General features: G+C 39.9%; 1 protein-coding gene across 1 annotated transcript in view; it reads left to right on the top strand.

Moving 5' to 3' along the window:
• Nucleotides 1-16,252, top strand: part of COL6A6 (collagen type VI alpha 6 chain) — a 97,061-nt gene that overhangs the window by 56,951 nt on the left and 23,858 nt on the right. Inside the window, exons 24-31 of the mRNA XM_036332645.1 lie at nucleotides 2,907-2,969; nucleotides 6,008-6,070; nucleotides 6,845-6,895; nucleotides 8,684-8,719; nucleotides 9,413-9,475; nucleotides 13,655-13,717; nucleotides 14,736-14,771; nucleotides 14,892-14,928. Of these exons, the coding sequence (XP_036188538.1) occupies nucleotides 2,907-2,969; nucleotides 6,008-6,070; nucleotides 6,845-6,895; nucleotides 8,684-8,719; nucleotides 9,413-9,475; nucleotides 13,655-13,717; nucleotides 14,736-14,771; nucleotides 14,892-14,928 (412 nt within the window). The remainder of the gene's footprint in view (nucleotides 1-2,906; nucleotides 2,970-6,007; nucleotides 6,071-6,844; nucleotides 6,896-8,683; nucleotides 8,720-9,412; nucleotides 9,476-13,654; nucleotides 13,718-14,735; nucleotides 14,772-14,891; nucleotides 14,929-16,252) is intronic.

Here is a 16,252-nt window from a genome sequence, read left to right as displayed (position 1 = left end):
CCTTCTGTGATGTACATGAAAATTCCATATGGAAAACCAACAAAGTAAACACATGATTTTCTCTCTCCTGAGAACCATTCCTAAATAGGAAGTTGGATAAGTAAATGAAAGGATGGGTGAAGTGGTGGGTCCTATACAAAGTTCTGGAGATCTGAAGTCAATAGGACATGCCCCTTCCTTTAAGGAGTGTGCTGGCTTTTATCTAGTGGATGAGAGAGAGAAATAAGTGAACAGTTGCCTACAGACTAGAGGAATCTGTGGGACAATTGTGAGATCCAACACAAGTACAGTGTTCTGCTATTCTTCTAGAAACAGTGATGCTAAAAATAAGATTTTCAGGAAAGGGAGATTATTTTTCTTCCTAGATCAGGGGTGGGGAACATCTGGCCCATGGGGCATATAAGGCCTGTGAAATCATTTGGTCTGGCCCTGCCAAGGCAGCCACAGGTGGGACTCAAAATTCAATAAATCTAGAGGCTTTTTTTCATAGCAACATTCATTTATATTAAGTGAATTATATTAAGCGAATGATGTTATAGATATTCACATGGCCCTTGGCAGCAAAAAGGTTCCCCACCCCTGCCCTAGATGAAAAATGGACCAAAGCTAAGGGAACAAGTTGCACAAGTGTGGAGATGTAAGACAAAAGAAGTATTTAATGACTTCATATGGTTTGATGAGCATGAACATAGAATGATTGAAGTAGTCACAGATGACTACAGAGGCATGCAATACCAACAGTTTCAAGGATTTTTACATATTAATAAAGTACTAACACTTTATTCTGAAAGTTACTCAGAATTCAGAATTTCAGACAAAGTGACAGCAGCAGCCTGACATTTTAAATCAAAAGGAGAAAGGGGTGGGGAATGAATTAGAGAGAAGCCAGGCCATGGGAAGCCAGGAATTCCGCAGAAAACAAGAAGGGCCAGAAAGTAGGTGATGGCAATGGGAACGGAAGAGAGGTGGGTACAGAGAGGGGATACAATCTGTATGAATTGTAGTAGCAGCTGCTTGGTTTTGAGAGATGAGCTAGAGGGAAGGGGCTGGGTGATTCTTAGATTTCTGGCTTAGGTTTCAAGGAGAGTAAAAATGGCACCATTTCTTAATGAAAAAAAAAAATGAAACTAAGCAGGACTTATGGTAAATATGATTACCTTGCTCATCAATTCCTGTGGGATAGCCCGTAGGCATTTTAATGTATGAGTCTGGTGTTCAGTTGAGTGGTTTGGACTGGAGATGCATACATGGAGGAGTCATTTTGTAGAAGTGGTATGTGGATCCATGGTGTTCTCTCTCAGGAAGAGGGGATACAGTGAGAAAATAAGGTCAGAGGATGGGGCCCATGGAGATTTAAGAAGCAAACAGAAGAAGGGGTGCCTTCAAAGTTTCCTGAGAAGAGATGAGAGAGGGACCAGGAAGATCGTGGTAACTTGATGGTACAGAGTTAATGGAAATTTTCAAATAATGCATCATCTAACTCAAATAAGGTAAGAACAGAAAAGCCAACCGGATTGAACATAAAGGTCATGGAAGCTGGTTCCATGCGCAATGCACCTGGAAGAAGGAAAAAGGTTGAGAGCTGTGAAGAGTGACAAAATTGAGACTCTTTTAAGACAAAGAAGGGAGAGGAAAAGATGGAGAGCTGTGGGAATATCACGTTATCTTTCTTAGTAACGAGTTCATTGTTCAACAATCTCTTCTATTAGGAAAATTGTTCGATGTCCAACTTATTACAGTTTAGTTTTTTTAAGGTGAAATGATTAATGTCATTGTTTTCTTCTGAACAAAGTTAATTTGCCAAGTATCATGCTGATTGCACAGATTTTGTTTATTTATTTTAAATTATAGTAACCATGGTAAAAAAAAAATAATAATTGGGAAAGGGATTTCAATTCACTGAGGATTGTTTAAAAGTACTTTTAGCCATTTTAACCAAGTGAGATTTCTGTTGCCATATGTTTTGATAACCCAAAGGAAAAATCTGATCAATAGTGTCAATAACATAAGAAGACATTTGGGCTGTCTCTGAATTGGGATTTTTAAATGTTCACCTTGAAAGCTATTCCAATAAAACGTTCTTTTAGAATGCTGGAGAGACTTCTTCTATTATATCAAATAGACTTTCCATATAGATGCGTGGTATGTTTATCCATCAGTTTAAGTTTTGTTTTATTCTTCAGTAAGATCTTCAAGCTTTCTTTATGTATGTCTTTTTCTTTTTTCTTGTTAAGTTTAAGAATTTTATAATTTTTTTTTCCCATTGGTAAGTGGAAATTCATTTGCTTTTCTAACTTATTGCTAGGAAAGAGAAAACTATTTCAGAATATAATACTACTTGACATATTACTGCAAATTATTTTCAGTAAAGTTTCTTGATCTTTCTATTGTACAAATAATATTATTTGCCAATAAAGATGTTTACCTTAACACACACACACACACACACACACACACACACACACACACACGTTGCTTCGTGGCCTTTTGGCTAAGATCAAGGGTAGAGATCTGTTCTTATCAGTTTACAACACACACACACACACGCACTCAACATGTTTTCTACCAAAGCAAGGAACCGTGAAGACTGTAGTTCAAGGCAAATGTCATTTTGAATGCCCACTTAAATGGTTGACATGTTAGCAACATCTGCTTAAACTCTAAAATCTCTTTGGAAGGAAGCTCAAATCATTTAGGCAACATCTGGCATGAATTACTTTATTAATTTCCCTTTATTTACCAGTCTTTACTTGACAGCTATGATACTTTTTTTTCCAAAGCAGGAATCAATAAAGCCACAAGTCTTTTTGCATCTGTGGTTCATTTTCCTCCTAGCAGAGACACAAATGGTTTAAAGGAAAGTTGCTGTATGTTCTGGTAAATTTGCAATTCTTGTTTTGTTTCAGGGGCCTCCAGGACCAGGAGGAAAGGCCGGGAGTCGAGGCCATTTGGGAAGCCAAGGAAATAAAGTAAGTCACATTCCTTATACCCACCCAAGTTCAGCTTTTCTCCTCAAGGGAAATGTGCCTGGTGGTATTAGCCAGAGCCCTTTCAACAGAAAGGAGAACAGATCCCATTGCCCCTACACCCTGGCTTGATTCTTAGAGAGCCAGCAACATCTAAGGATGTGGGTGTGGACCAGAATGATGTCAGGGATTCCAGCTGAGCATAATCTCAACAGGGGCTCCTCCCAGTCTGAGCTAAGGGACCTCAGGGAAGGGGGCCTCTTCTGGGGGCGTGCTTTCCTTTCTCCCTTCTTCTCTCCCACCCTCCTTCCCTTTTGTTCCTCTCTTCTTCTCTTCTCCATTCATACACACTGCTATTTCTTCCATTATTTTTTCCTCCATTCATACCAACCTTTCCTGAACACCTTTTAAGACAAAGGCACTGGACTGGCATGCAGCGGGACTAGAAAATCAGCTCCAGGAGAGCAGAGGGCATTGCCTGTTTTGCTCACTGATGCATCCTTAGTGCTTATAACAGTAACTGGTACATAATAAGTGCTTAGTAAATATTTGATTCCTGGGAGAGTTTCTGTGTTGTACAATGATAAGTATGATATGGAACCAACCCCACAGAATTTAGAATATTTTCTGGACAATAATCTCTGTCATCAACTAGTCAGGAATGTGGGACTAAAATAGTGCTCATAGAAATATTTTTGAACTAGGAAAAGAGACATCATAGTAGCTACAGACTTTGAATGGACCTTAGAAGATAAGAAGGACTTTGGCAAGCAGAGATGGGCATTGGAAATTTCAGGTAAAAGAAACAGGGCAAGCCCTAGCTGGTTTGGTTCAGTGGATAGAGTGTTGGCCTATAGACCAAAGGATTCGATTCCGGTCAAGGGCACATACTTTGGTTGCAGGCTCCTCTCTGGCCTGGGTCCTGGTTGGGGCTCATGCAGGAGGCAACCAGTTGATGTGTTTCTCTCTGTCTTTCCCTCTCTCTTCTACTCTCTCTAAAAATCAATGGAAAAATATCCTCGAGTGAGGATAAAAAAAAATAACAAAAAAATAAAAAAGGATACCATTATCATAAAAAAAAAAAAAAAGAAATAGGGCAAGGGAAAGCACAGGGTTGGAAAATCCTGGGAATGGGTAGTTGGGGAATGAACAATGATCCTGTCTGGTGAGCACATAAAGAATAAGAATGTCCATGGTTACTGACTTTATTACATACAGGTAGTTGGTACAGTGCTATTTATAATTTTTGAATGGAGTATATGAATACAGCCAGACTTGGAAGATTTGAATAGGCAACACAGTATAGAACTATTCTGAAGGCTGCGAGATTGGAAGCCAGGAGACTAGTTGGTATGTTCACAGTTTTCAAGACAAGCAATGATAGTGTGATTTAACAGGGTGAGGACAGGAGCAGCTCCTGATGGCTTTGTGGGACTCTTCCAGTAGGAAACTGAATCAGAAGGAAGAGGGCTAGATGATTCATGGGCTTCCAACATGGGTGGCAACACATCACAGAAGGAAAGGGTTTAGGGCCAATTGGAGATGATTTCAGAGTCATTTTGACTCTTGTAAATATCTGTTTGTAAGGAGGGGAAGAGAAGACAGAGTGACTTACTGGAAAGGACGGGAAAGAAACAGAAAAGCACACTGGATGCTGTGAAGCAGTGTTCAAGGGGGAGAGGTCGGGGGTATCAGCGTGTGCACACTTTGAGAGCTGCTATCCCGAAGGAAAGGCATCAGGGCAGGTGATCTGCTTCCCTTCCATGGAACCCTCTTCTGTTTCACCGCAGAGCTCAGTGCTGGTGAACGTTTGTCCATTTGCACTTCTCACACTTACTGTGTTGCCTTTCTGTCCTCACAAATGAGTTAACCACTTTCACTCAGTGTGGGCTACCCACTTCCACACTGTGTCTTACAAAGACTACACTGTGCAAAGGGTAGGGGTGGGGAAAACTAGGCAATGAATGAACTTGACGCACACTACCTCAGTCGGGTGATTAAGGTTATCATCAGTAGTGATAGCCATGTTGACAAGGACACACTCTTGAGATGATGTGATGAGAATGGCCCTTTACCTCTGTGGTCTTTAACTCCAAAACCCCAAAAATTCACCATAATCATGAGAAGAAAACATTAGAGAAACCCAAGTGGAAGGACATTCTACAAAATACCTGACCGGTATTCCTCAAAACTGTCAAGGTCATCAAAAACAAGGAATATTTGATACACTCACAGTCTAGAGGAGTCTAAGGAGACATGGCATGGGATCCTGAACAGCAGCAAAAAAAGGATATTTGGTAAAAATTAAGGAAAGCTGAATAAAGTATGCGATTTTGTTGATAATGATGAATCAACATTCATTTATTGTGAGAAATGTACCCTACTGCTGTAACTAATGTAATGGTCAATAGGAGCATATAGGAACTCTAGGTACTGTCTTCACGTTTCTGTAAATCTAAAATCTAAAACTTTGAAAGTTTTTTCATTGTTGTTTTCCAGAAAAGGAGTTAACCTTCTTTTGTAAACCTGTGCCAACTTTCCCAAGTAGCTGGAATTTCCTCAACATAATACTGAGATTGATTCAGAAGTCAGAAACAATTGTGAGGGACGCTGTGCTACTTTGGTTATATTGATTGACATGTCAAACCTTAAAACTAGATTAATAAGTCTGTCGTCTTTGCAGTAGCCAGATGATTTGCATGGATCATCATGGATCGCAGTTTTGTTACTTTTCTTAAATAGTGCAGAGCTTCCTCCTTGATGAATGGTATGAGGCTTCCCCATGGCACTGAGCAGCTAAGATGGCAACTTGCACTAAACAATACATCAGACTTGTTGAGGCTTCATTGATCAATAGAGGAGACCTCAGAGCCAGTTCCTCTGGTATTAGTTGCACAATTCCCAGTCCTGGCCACACACCCATTGTGAATGTGTGATACACATGGATGCAGTTAAAAAGTGTTGTCTTAGTGCCATCGTTTTAAATTTCATTTTACAAAAAACAACCTAACAAGGATGCATTTCATTGTTCTGTTTAACAGGGGGAACCTGGAGATCCAGGAGAAAAAGGAGCTCTTGGCCTTCCTGGTCCTCGGGGCTTGCCGGTTTGTTTCAGCATCACCTTTTACCTTTTAGATAAAATGATCGCCCTTGCGATGTTCAATGGATAGCAGGTGTGGTTCTCTGGAGAGAGTGTGAGAGATACCATCCCAGTCTAGCCTTACAGCTCTCTAGAAATGGAGATGTTATCCTCATCTTGGATTAGCTCCTTGGCCAGCTTTTCCAAGGTGGCAGCTTCCCAGGTACCAAACAGCCTGGCCAGGGCGCTCTTGAAGCTACATCATAAAATGGGCAGAACTTGTCGTCAGCATGCCCATAGCCCTTCTTCCAGCCTTTCCTCCCATCAGAACCCTCTCATCAGAAACCCAACCCATGCTTGGAGGACTTCTCACTCAGGCCTTCTACAAGGGTCCAACAGTAGCCAGTGGCCAGGCATTTAGATCTTATTTTTATTTGGCCGAGTGAAGATGGATTAGTGTTACGGTACTAAAATACACGTGTTCTCTGGAAGGGAGAACACCACTACTTCCTTTTGTTGAGATGACTACATGCCTGAAATGTTTAATCCTCGTAATAACACCAGGACTGGGTATAATTATTATTCCTACTTTTTAGATGAGACTAAGGGACAGTGCTGTATATGTTATTGAGAGACGTCTTTAGTGCCACTATCCCCAAATGCCAGTGGCCTTCCCCAGAGAACCCTGCTTCCAGATTTCTCCTCTTCAAACCCCAGAGCTGGCTGCCTAGTTCTTTTGTGAACAAGCCTGCGTCTGGCTGTAGTCTGGGATGCGTGTGATTAATCGCTTCGTTTACAGGGTGATGATGGCAGCCCAGGGTATGGCCGCATCGGAAGTGAAGGAGCAAAGGTAAGGCTGGCGACAGTAAGCTGGGCATTTTCTGTGTATCTTTTGTTGTGTGGTTTTCATTTGTTTGCCACATTGAAGAGAAAAAAGAAAGCAGAGAGTTGGGCAGTTTGGGACTTTTAGAGACAGATTTTGATCACTTATTTGCTGATATCCTATGGGGAATGGAGTGGAAATAAAACACACACACAACAATCTGGTGGTTCAAGGTGCAGGCAACAACTGAAACTTGGAAGTCAGTGTTCTGGTCCTTGCAGAGACGGGCAGCCAGGGCCTGACTGGTTCCGGCCTGAACAGTGCGTTGAATCGGAGCGACTCTGGCTCGAGTGCACTCAGGGAGGATTCCAAAGTGTGTCCGCCTCCTCTTCTGTTTACTCTAGCCGTTAGTGAGAGGTTCCACGGAGCCTTTATAATAGTGCAGTGGGCCAAGTAGTAACTAAAAACATTTCAGCTACATCAGAAAGAAAGTTTTATTTGTCACTGAATATTTAAATGTCTGGAAGTAAGCTAGACAAGTTTCTCGAAACCAGTAATTTATATATATTTATAGTAACTACTTGGAAATCCTAATAACATCCACAAAAAACAATAAAGTGAAGAATATCCTTTCTGCCCAGCTGGTGTGGCTCAGTGGTTGAGCATCGACCCATGAACCAAGAGGTCACCTGTGCAATTCCTGGTCAGGGCACATGCCTGGGTTGCAGGCTCGATCCCCAGTTAGAGACGGGCAGGAGGCAGCCAATCAATGATTCTCTCTCATCGATATTTCTGTCTCTATCCCTCTCCCTGCTTCTCTCTCTAAAATCAACAAAAACATATATTTTTTGAAAAGAATATTCTTTATGTAAAATGTTTGGGACCTATGACAAAGAATTACGAAAATGTGAAAGAGAAACTTCAATGAATAAAGGCTAGAACATTATAAAGAATCAGTGTAATCCCAAATGAAATCCCAGTGGGAATGATGCAATCTTAGTATCTCATAAAAAGGGAAATATTAAGTAGCCTACAGCATTGGAACATTAGCTACTTTTTATAATGAATGTATTTAATTTATAATTATATAAAGACATCATTATGTGATATATCAAGTAAGAAAAAAAAAATCAGAGTACAGTCAGGGGAAAAACACACCATTTATCCCAATTGTGCTCAAATGCATTTTAAATAGCTAAAAAAAAATATATAACCCAGTATTTATAATGAGGAATGAGATTCTGGGTAATGAGAAGTGGGTGACTTTTCTTGTTTCTATTCTTTTTTATTTTATATGTATCTGAGGAGATACTACATTTAATGATCAGAAAATAAACTTTATTTTAAATAAAAAAAAATTTCATCAAATGGGGGTTATCATACGTCTTCAACTATGGTCTGTGGCCAAAGTAAGGTAGGCAGAGAAGCAGAAAATGAAAGAGTGAGTTTAGACTCCAGGCCTTCCCAGTTTCTCCACTGAAATCCGTTTTCAGAGGACAGTGTCAGAGACACACGGCCAAATAACCAGCTTCCCTGTGCCACGCCTACAGGAGGAGCGCTGATGTGTAATTCCTCCACAGGGTACATTTACCCACTTGCTTCATGTTGCCACAACATTTTAGTGAAACCAGTAAATATTGGTTCCAACATAGAAGTTGAAGTCAGTTTCTCAAAGAGTGCTGTACCCTTTGTTTTCAACCTTTCCTTGGTTCAGGAGCAACTAAAGCAAAATAAGGCCGTGGGTAAAATGAAGCTCAGTCTAAGCCTACCGTGGTGATATATGCATATACTAATTTTCCATATTGTCCATTCTAGGGACAAGAAGGATTCCCTGGAGAAGGTGGACCTAAGGTACTGTGTGCTTCATATTAACTAGAGATCGATCAGAAACACTTCTGGGTTATGAGCTGCACAAGGGACCATAGAAGGGCAGTTCATTATTAATGAATTTAAAAATCTTTACAGGGGAAAGGAGGGAAAACAGCAGGTTTTTTTAAATAAAAAAATTATGTTTAGTTTTTTAATTCATAGGTAAGGGAAGAAATTACCCTTATTTATTTTCCTCTGCACCTATGCTCCTTCTCCTCTGTCCTATCTAGTTTCTTCTTTGTTCAAAGGAAAGAAAATAAAATGTAAGGAAAACCAAAATTATCTGATATCACCTGCCCCAGTTTTCCCAATGTGTTTATAAATCATCTTCAGATAATAAGTTAGCAATGCTGTCCTCTACCTTCAGGCTTTCACTTTTGCTAGAAACGTTGACTGAGCTCAGTAAATGCCAGGTCCCATGACGGGATCAGGGGACAACGTCACGGGCACAGTTCATGCCTCTGAACAGGCTGTGTTCTGACTGGAGAGACACAAGTAAAACATGAGCACCACTGTGCTGGGCAGACAGCTATGAAAATGGGGAAGACACCTCAAAGAAGACTGTTAAAGATAAAAATGTATATGAAAACGTCTTCATGTTGGAATTAGTTTTAAAAACACATTGAGAGCTCTCTTTGATTTTATTAACTATTTTATTTTTCTGAACTTATTCAGGGTGAGGTTGGGGACCCTGGTGGTCCAGGAGAAACAGGACCCAAGGGAGCTCGAGGCCAGATGGTAAGTTTCTTCCATGCTGACAACCTCGGCTGCTGTGGGAAGTCCTCTTCAGTGTTTTCCCAATCATTTGAGTTGTTCCCAAAGACTTGTAAAATGTGTGTGTTTGTTTAAGGCAAACTTGGGGAAGGGAATATTGCTCATCCTTCAATGCCAGCAAGAAGGTGGATGACTGTTTGCTTTTAGTGAGCAAGTTCACCCCTTCTGGCTGCCAAGGTAGCCTCCTATACACTGGAAATAAGGTTTTTGGTGGTTGTTTTTTAAAGTGGCCTAGTGTTCTAAAATATGTTTTCCATTGCCAAAATACGGCCCGTTTAATCACGTCTCCCTGGCAGATTTAGTGCAAGCTAATGCCCACTGGCATATTGTCTTCACTGCAAAGGTTTTGTGAAACTGCTCTAAGGCGGTGTGTACCCTGAAAGACCCTCTCTCTTTATTGAGCTCAAGCGGGTATCTCTTGAGCTTGGAGAGAAAGTTCCCGTTTCTTATGTAACGAATGTGTCTTTATTATTCCGTGGAGGGAGTTAGATATTGCCTGATGCTCTGAATCATTCAGACTAAACACAAGTCTGCAGTCATTCTCATCAGCATCCTTGGGTTCCTGTGGCTCAGGAATGGATTTTTGTATTTGCTGACTCTTGCTGTGTCCGAGGCTTGGTATGAGATGGCTGCTTTAGGAAAGAGGCAAGTCTTATTCTAATTGTCTCCAGATACGTTCTTTGTCTCTCTTGTTCGGATCAGCACTGATCAGGCAAACGGCTCTTAACACCAAGCAGGAAAAGAAAACCACGAAATCTGATAGATAGACTTTGAGACTAGAGGTGGTTTTCCAGTTTTGTCATCAGAGTTCATTTGCTTCTGGGTAGGTTTTTCTTTTTATTTTTTTGTTTGTTTATTTGTTTTTACAAAGTATAGTAAGAACTTTAGGGATTGTTTATGTAGGGCTTAGGGGTGCAAAATAAAGAACCTGCTTTTTCTCCATCCTGCGTCTCCCAAGAGAACTGCTTCCCAGCTATAAATCTTTTCCTCATACCTACTTTTGGATGACTATCCTTTAACATTCTGCTCTTTATAAAAAATGAAGACTGATATAATTAGAAATATAATTGGAAAAGACTTGGAAATCAATCTAGATGCCATCTGCATTGGAGTGTCTCTGGAACCTCTTTCCCGCGGCTTGTTAATGAAATCATTTACCCTTCAACATCGGGAACCTGCTAACAAGTTCAGCTGCTTGTTGGACTCCCTCGCCCCCCCCCCCCCCCCCATGGCACATTAATCATTTTTAAAAACAAACAAACTAGTGGGCGATATATAAACTTTTTCTCTTGGCCTTTGGTTCCTTGAATTTCTTCTTTTTCCCACATTGAGCAATTTATCACTGTTTGAAACTTGCTTATTTCACCTGTCACGCTGCTTTTCATCTCTGTGAGTATTGTTGAAGTTGAAACACTGAAAACTTCCAGGTTTTCCCTCCCAGAGTTGATGTTTCTATTGGAAGATTTTTGCCAAAGCTTTGCCTTAAATGTTGAGTGCCTCCTTAGTTCCCTTGGAATGCTTACATTCCCGGTTTAAGTTTTCTAAATCTTCACCTTGGTGTTTTGTTTTGCTTTGTTTTGTTTAACCAACTGAAGAATTTTATTTTTAATTTGCCGTGATTTTCAGCCTGTCTTATTCTGTGTATTCAAGTGTGTTTTATGTACTTATATTTTTATTAACTTTACGCATGTACATACTTTAAGGCAGGTTTTCTCAAACTCAGTAGTGACGTTTTGGGCTGGATGACTCTTTGGTGAGAGGGGCTGTCCTGTGTACCCTAGTATATTTAGCAGCATCTTGTCCTCTATCCACTCGATGCCAACAACAGCAACGACTGTCTCCATCCCCCTTGTGACAGCCAAAGATGTCTCCAGACATGTCAAATGGCACCCGTAGAAGATCTTCAAAATTCTCTCTAGTTGAGAACCACTGGTTGAAAGAATCAAGTAATTTCACAGATCTGTCAGGAAAACATGGCAATCCCTCGGCCCCTATCTCTTCTCTCTTATTTTCCAGGTAGTCTCTTTGCTCTACTTTCTGGGAGATTTCTTTGACTTTATCTCACAATGTTCTTCTTATATTTTAATTTCAAGAGTTCATTTTTTCTCTTTGATTATGCCTTTTTTATACTTTTCTGTTCTTGTTTCATGGCTGAAATGCCTCTTCTTAGCTCTCTTGAGGATATAAATTAGTATTTTTTAAGTCTCCTTTGCCCAAATAATCTGTTTCCTACAGGGTCCCCCCACCCCCCACCCCCGTGTTTTTCTCCATATTTAACATATGTCTGGAGAATGAGATTTCTCTTCCTATTGAGAACAAAAAGGCTGATTGGCAGCCTCAAGGACTTGGGGCTAGTCAGCTACAAGTTTCACTGAAAAGTGAGCTGGCTGAGTTCTTAGCAAACCTCTGGTACCAGCATCTTAGGTCTTCCTTCTTTGTCTAGTCAGATTCTCCTGAGAAGATTCTTGCAGTTGCCTACCTGAGGGTGGAGGTCTGGCTGCCAGCTTCCTAGGACCATGTGGAAAAGAAGAACTGAGGGTCCACATCTATTTCACCTACCTTCCTTTGATCTCTCTGTTCTCAGGACGGTGCCATTGGCCTTCAACTCTTCCTGGAGGTGCCTAGCGTAGACAACTCAGTTTTACTGTCTGGGATGGAAGAAGGAACCTTCACCCAGAGAATTAGAAAGAGACTGATGGATTCCTAAGATGATTTTCAACCAACCCTTAATTTAGCCTCTCCCTTTTGCCTCTACATCTAGCGGTACCTGGTGCTAACAATTTCTGAGCCTTCTGGGAATGTTATAAAACACAAGAATTCTTGGCTCTTCCTGCTGTTGGCTTAGGATTCAGCTTTTTCAGATCTGCTAAGTCATTTAACACTTAAACATCTGCTTTCCTGCCTCCAAAATTTCATGGCTATTATCTCCTTTCTCATTCTCTACATGCTTGTCGGGTTTTTGTGGAGGTGGTTTTGCCTTTAAAAAAATCCACTTACTATTATTGTAGTAAGACATTGGGAGGGTTCAAAATTAAATGCATATGCTCAATCTACCATTTTCCCCTGAGAGGTCAATCTATATCTTTAAAAAAAAAAAAAAAAAAAAAAAAGAAAGAAAAGAAACAAGATCAGTAAGTTTTGTTGTTTTTTTCCACATAACCCAGCATACTGTGAATAAATATCATTGGAATACCCAAAGGGCATCAATAATTATTTGCTGTTCCATGGGCCATTGCTTTTATAAATTAAGTTGATTTTAGACAACTTCATTTTTTATTCCTATAAAGGTTATAAATTATGTGGCACTTTGAATGAACAAAGGAATATTGTTCAAATTTTTAAACTAAATTCTAGCTTTCCTTATGATAAATTATATTGTTGAGTGAACATGGAAAAATTCCTGGCATACAATAAGTGTTAACAACTGTTGTTTTTATGACTGTTGCTATTTCCCATTTTGCTACAGATATTTTCAGCCAACTGTTAAATGTTTTCTTATTGTTGTTTCAAGGGTTTCTATATTAAATTTTTTTGTATTTCTGGGGATTTTGTTCATTTGTTTTTCATTTTATAGATAAAATAAAAGTCAATAAATTTAGATAAAAATTCATTTAGATAAAAATTTCTCCCTTAGCCCATCAATTCCAATTCTAGCAATCTTCCCAAGGAAATAATCAGAATTGCACATATAACTTTATGGAAGCATTGCTTATTACAACAACAGGAAACTTAAGTGCCAATGGTAAGGGACTGATTAAGTAAATCATAGCGTAGCTACTAGTAGCTATTGGAATACTATGCAGCCAGGAAAAGTGATTATGCAAAGGAATATTTAGTAACACAAAAGTGTCCAGAGATACATATTTAGTTTCAAGGCAACAGGGAAAAAAAGTATAAAATTGAGAAAAGAACATATAGATTAATACCAAGAAAATAAATAAAAGACTAGAAGAAAAGACACAAAAATATTAGCGTTATTTGGGGGAGAAGGTATTACTGAGGACATTTTTCCTTCCGTGTGCTTTTTGTACATCTCTTTCTAAAATGAAAGTGAATTGCCTTTGAAACTTAAAATGCCCAAACCCACAAACACACACACACATGTATAAATATAATTTTAAAGTAAATAATTTCTGTTTTGAGATATCCGCTGGACTTCCTGGAGAACCGGGGTCCCCTGGGGAGCTGGGACCTCCTGGACGCAAGGTGAGTTGAAAAGCCATAAATCAGGCCAGATCCTTTTCCAAATAAAAAGTCAGTGCATGGACTCTTCTTTGTCCAAATGTACATACTTTCTGTCTCTGGCAACTATTTTCCACCTTTATGTGCTCAGAAAGAGGAAGCAAAAAGATGCCAGTTAAATATCAGTTGCCATTTCTTGGGAGGTGGAGAGAGCTGAGGGAGTAAATGAACAGTATAAAGACTAAAATGAGATTTCTCAACTATCAGCACATTTTATTCATCTGTCCAATCCTTGTCCTCTTCTTACATTCAATAAATGATCAGCAAATGAAGGAAGGTAAGAGGAAGTTAATAAATAGTGAATAAATGGTCAAAGTTTCGTTGATCTGAAATTTGCTTTCTTCAGGAATTTGGGTGGGCTCCATTGCATTTTTCTTTGAGTGTCTCTCTTAGCCAGAGTCTTCCTGTTTCAAAGATGGGATTAACACATGAAATTCGAGCCACTTTGTTCTTTCTATCCTCTCTCAGATATACGTATGTAGGTAGGTATATTCAGTTATGAAAGACAATTGGGGTTACCTTTCCAGACGTCAGATTGAGTCTGGTCCCTTTGTCCTCCAGCCGATGATGGGAACAGATTAAGGTTCAGCTCAGCTCCTGTTCGGCGGCCAAGACAAAGCATGGAATTGAGGAACTCCCAACCTCTGTCTTAAGGAGGGGAAGGCATCTGGATGGTCCAGTGACCAGTGGTCAGCTCCATCCTTAGATTCTGGACAGCCCTTCACAAGACATGGGGTCGGAGGAAAATAGCCTTTGGAAGTTTGTGTTCATCAAACTTGCTGCTTATTGGTTATTCCCCTTAGAATGTTGTTGCAAATTAGGTGAGGAATATCTACGTGTATTCTTTCTTCCCCCTCTAACTTAATAAGAATAAAAACTTTAAAAAGTTATCCTTTTCTTAGAATAATGTGGGTGCGTATTCTGGCTACTGATATAGGTGCTTAGAGCAGTGAAACCACATTTTGTTTGTTTGTTTCCCTAGGGTGTGAAAGGGGCCAAAGGATTGGCTTCGTTTTCCGTATGTATCTCCCGACTCCAACAGAGTGTTCCAAGCACTCCATGAAATGTATTTTATTTTTAAACTTCAGGATCTGGCAGTCTGTTGGTTAATTCTCTCTGTTTTATTTTTGAACTGTAGATGTGTGAGCTCATTCAGTATGTGCGGGACCACAGTCGTAAGTACCCTGCTTAAAATGATCACCCAAGTTGTCAGCATGCATAGAAGAAAAGCAGCAATTTCTGCACTCAAAATTGAGACAATTTACCAGCCAATTTCTTAAAATTAGAGATGTCACCGCATATATTTTGAGTCAGCATAGACTGGTGACTATTAACTAACTCCCTCTCTTGCTGCCAGCATGTTTAATGGAACCTCTTCCAAGCACTAAGTAATGATATATCTAGTGCTTCTAGGGAAAATTGAGATATGAGGTCAGAACTCTCTGGATGGTGAAATCAATCAATCAGTGGACAATCACAGTGAACACTTTAAAATGATTATTAACTCCTGACCCTGGCAGACAAGATTGAATTCACCTGGTGTGAAAGAGACAGACAAGTAAGAAGCTGTGATGATAAGGTATCCTGGTGTTTGGGAGCCCAGATTTTGGTTTATAGGGTTGGAAATACCTGGGGAGGTGTGCTTGATTACTTTTAGTTGGACTGATTTACTTGTAAAATTACTCATTCTGCCAATAGTTTTTCCTCTCAAAATTTTAAAAGCAAAAAGGTATTTTGATTTGGCAAATGCTCACTCTTTTGAATTTGCTTTAAGACCCTTATGGCAGCTTGTCCTACCAAAAGAGGTGTTACCACCATCAAAGGAAGTCCATGTACAAGATCAGGAGCGAGCTGAGTATTTAATGTTTATCTACACATGCTCATTGACTTTCCAAATGAACATTATGACTGATATGAAGAATCAAAGTTCTCCTCAAGGCATTTAGGGGGAGAAAAATAAAGTAGAGCTGATTTCTGTAGAGGGCATTGGTCTCTAAGATACAGACTTAAAAGCTTTGAATGTAGGGTTGATTTTTTCTTCTTAAATCTTCGCCTGAGGATATTTTTTAATTTTATTTTGGAGAGTAAGGGGGAGAGAGAGAAACAGCAGTGTGAGAGAGAAATATGGATTGGTTGCCTCCCATATGCACCCTGACTGGGGATCAAGCCCACAAACTTTTGGTGTACGGAAGATGCTCCAATCAACTGACCCACCTGCCCAGGGCTGCAGGGTTGATCGTAACTGTGCCTTTATGCAGCAGAATGGAACCATCCAGTGGTGGGAATCAAAATATATACATTGTGTCATGAAGACTGGCCGCTTTGGGGCTGAGTTAGCACAGCAGGCCTTTTGACATGGAAGTCATGTGAACTATGATGACTAAAGAGTAGATCCAAGTATGATGAGGCCTGATCTTTTAAAATTTGAGGGTCTCGATAGAAAATGACTAATCCAAAAGAGGGTACAAAATTATTTCAAAAGTAAGTGTTCTTTAGAAC

The sequence above is a fragment of the Myotis myotis genome, unplaced genomic scaffold, assembly GCF_014108235.1.
Source record: "Myotis myotis isolate mMyoMyo1 unplaced genomic scaffold, mMyoMyo1.p scaffold_m19_p_13, whole genome shotgun sequence".
In the NCBI taxonomy this organism is placed as follows: domain Eukaryota; kingdom Metazoa; phylum Chordata; class Mammalia; order Chiroptera; family Vespertilionidae; genus Myotis; species Myotis myotis.
This window is presented reverse-complemented; position numbering and strand designations above follow the sequence as displayed.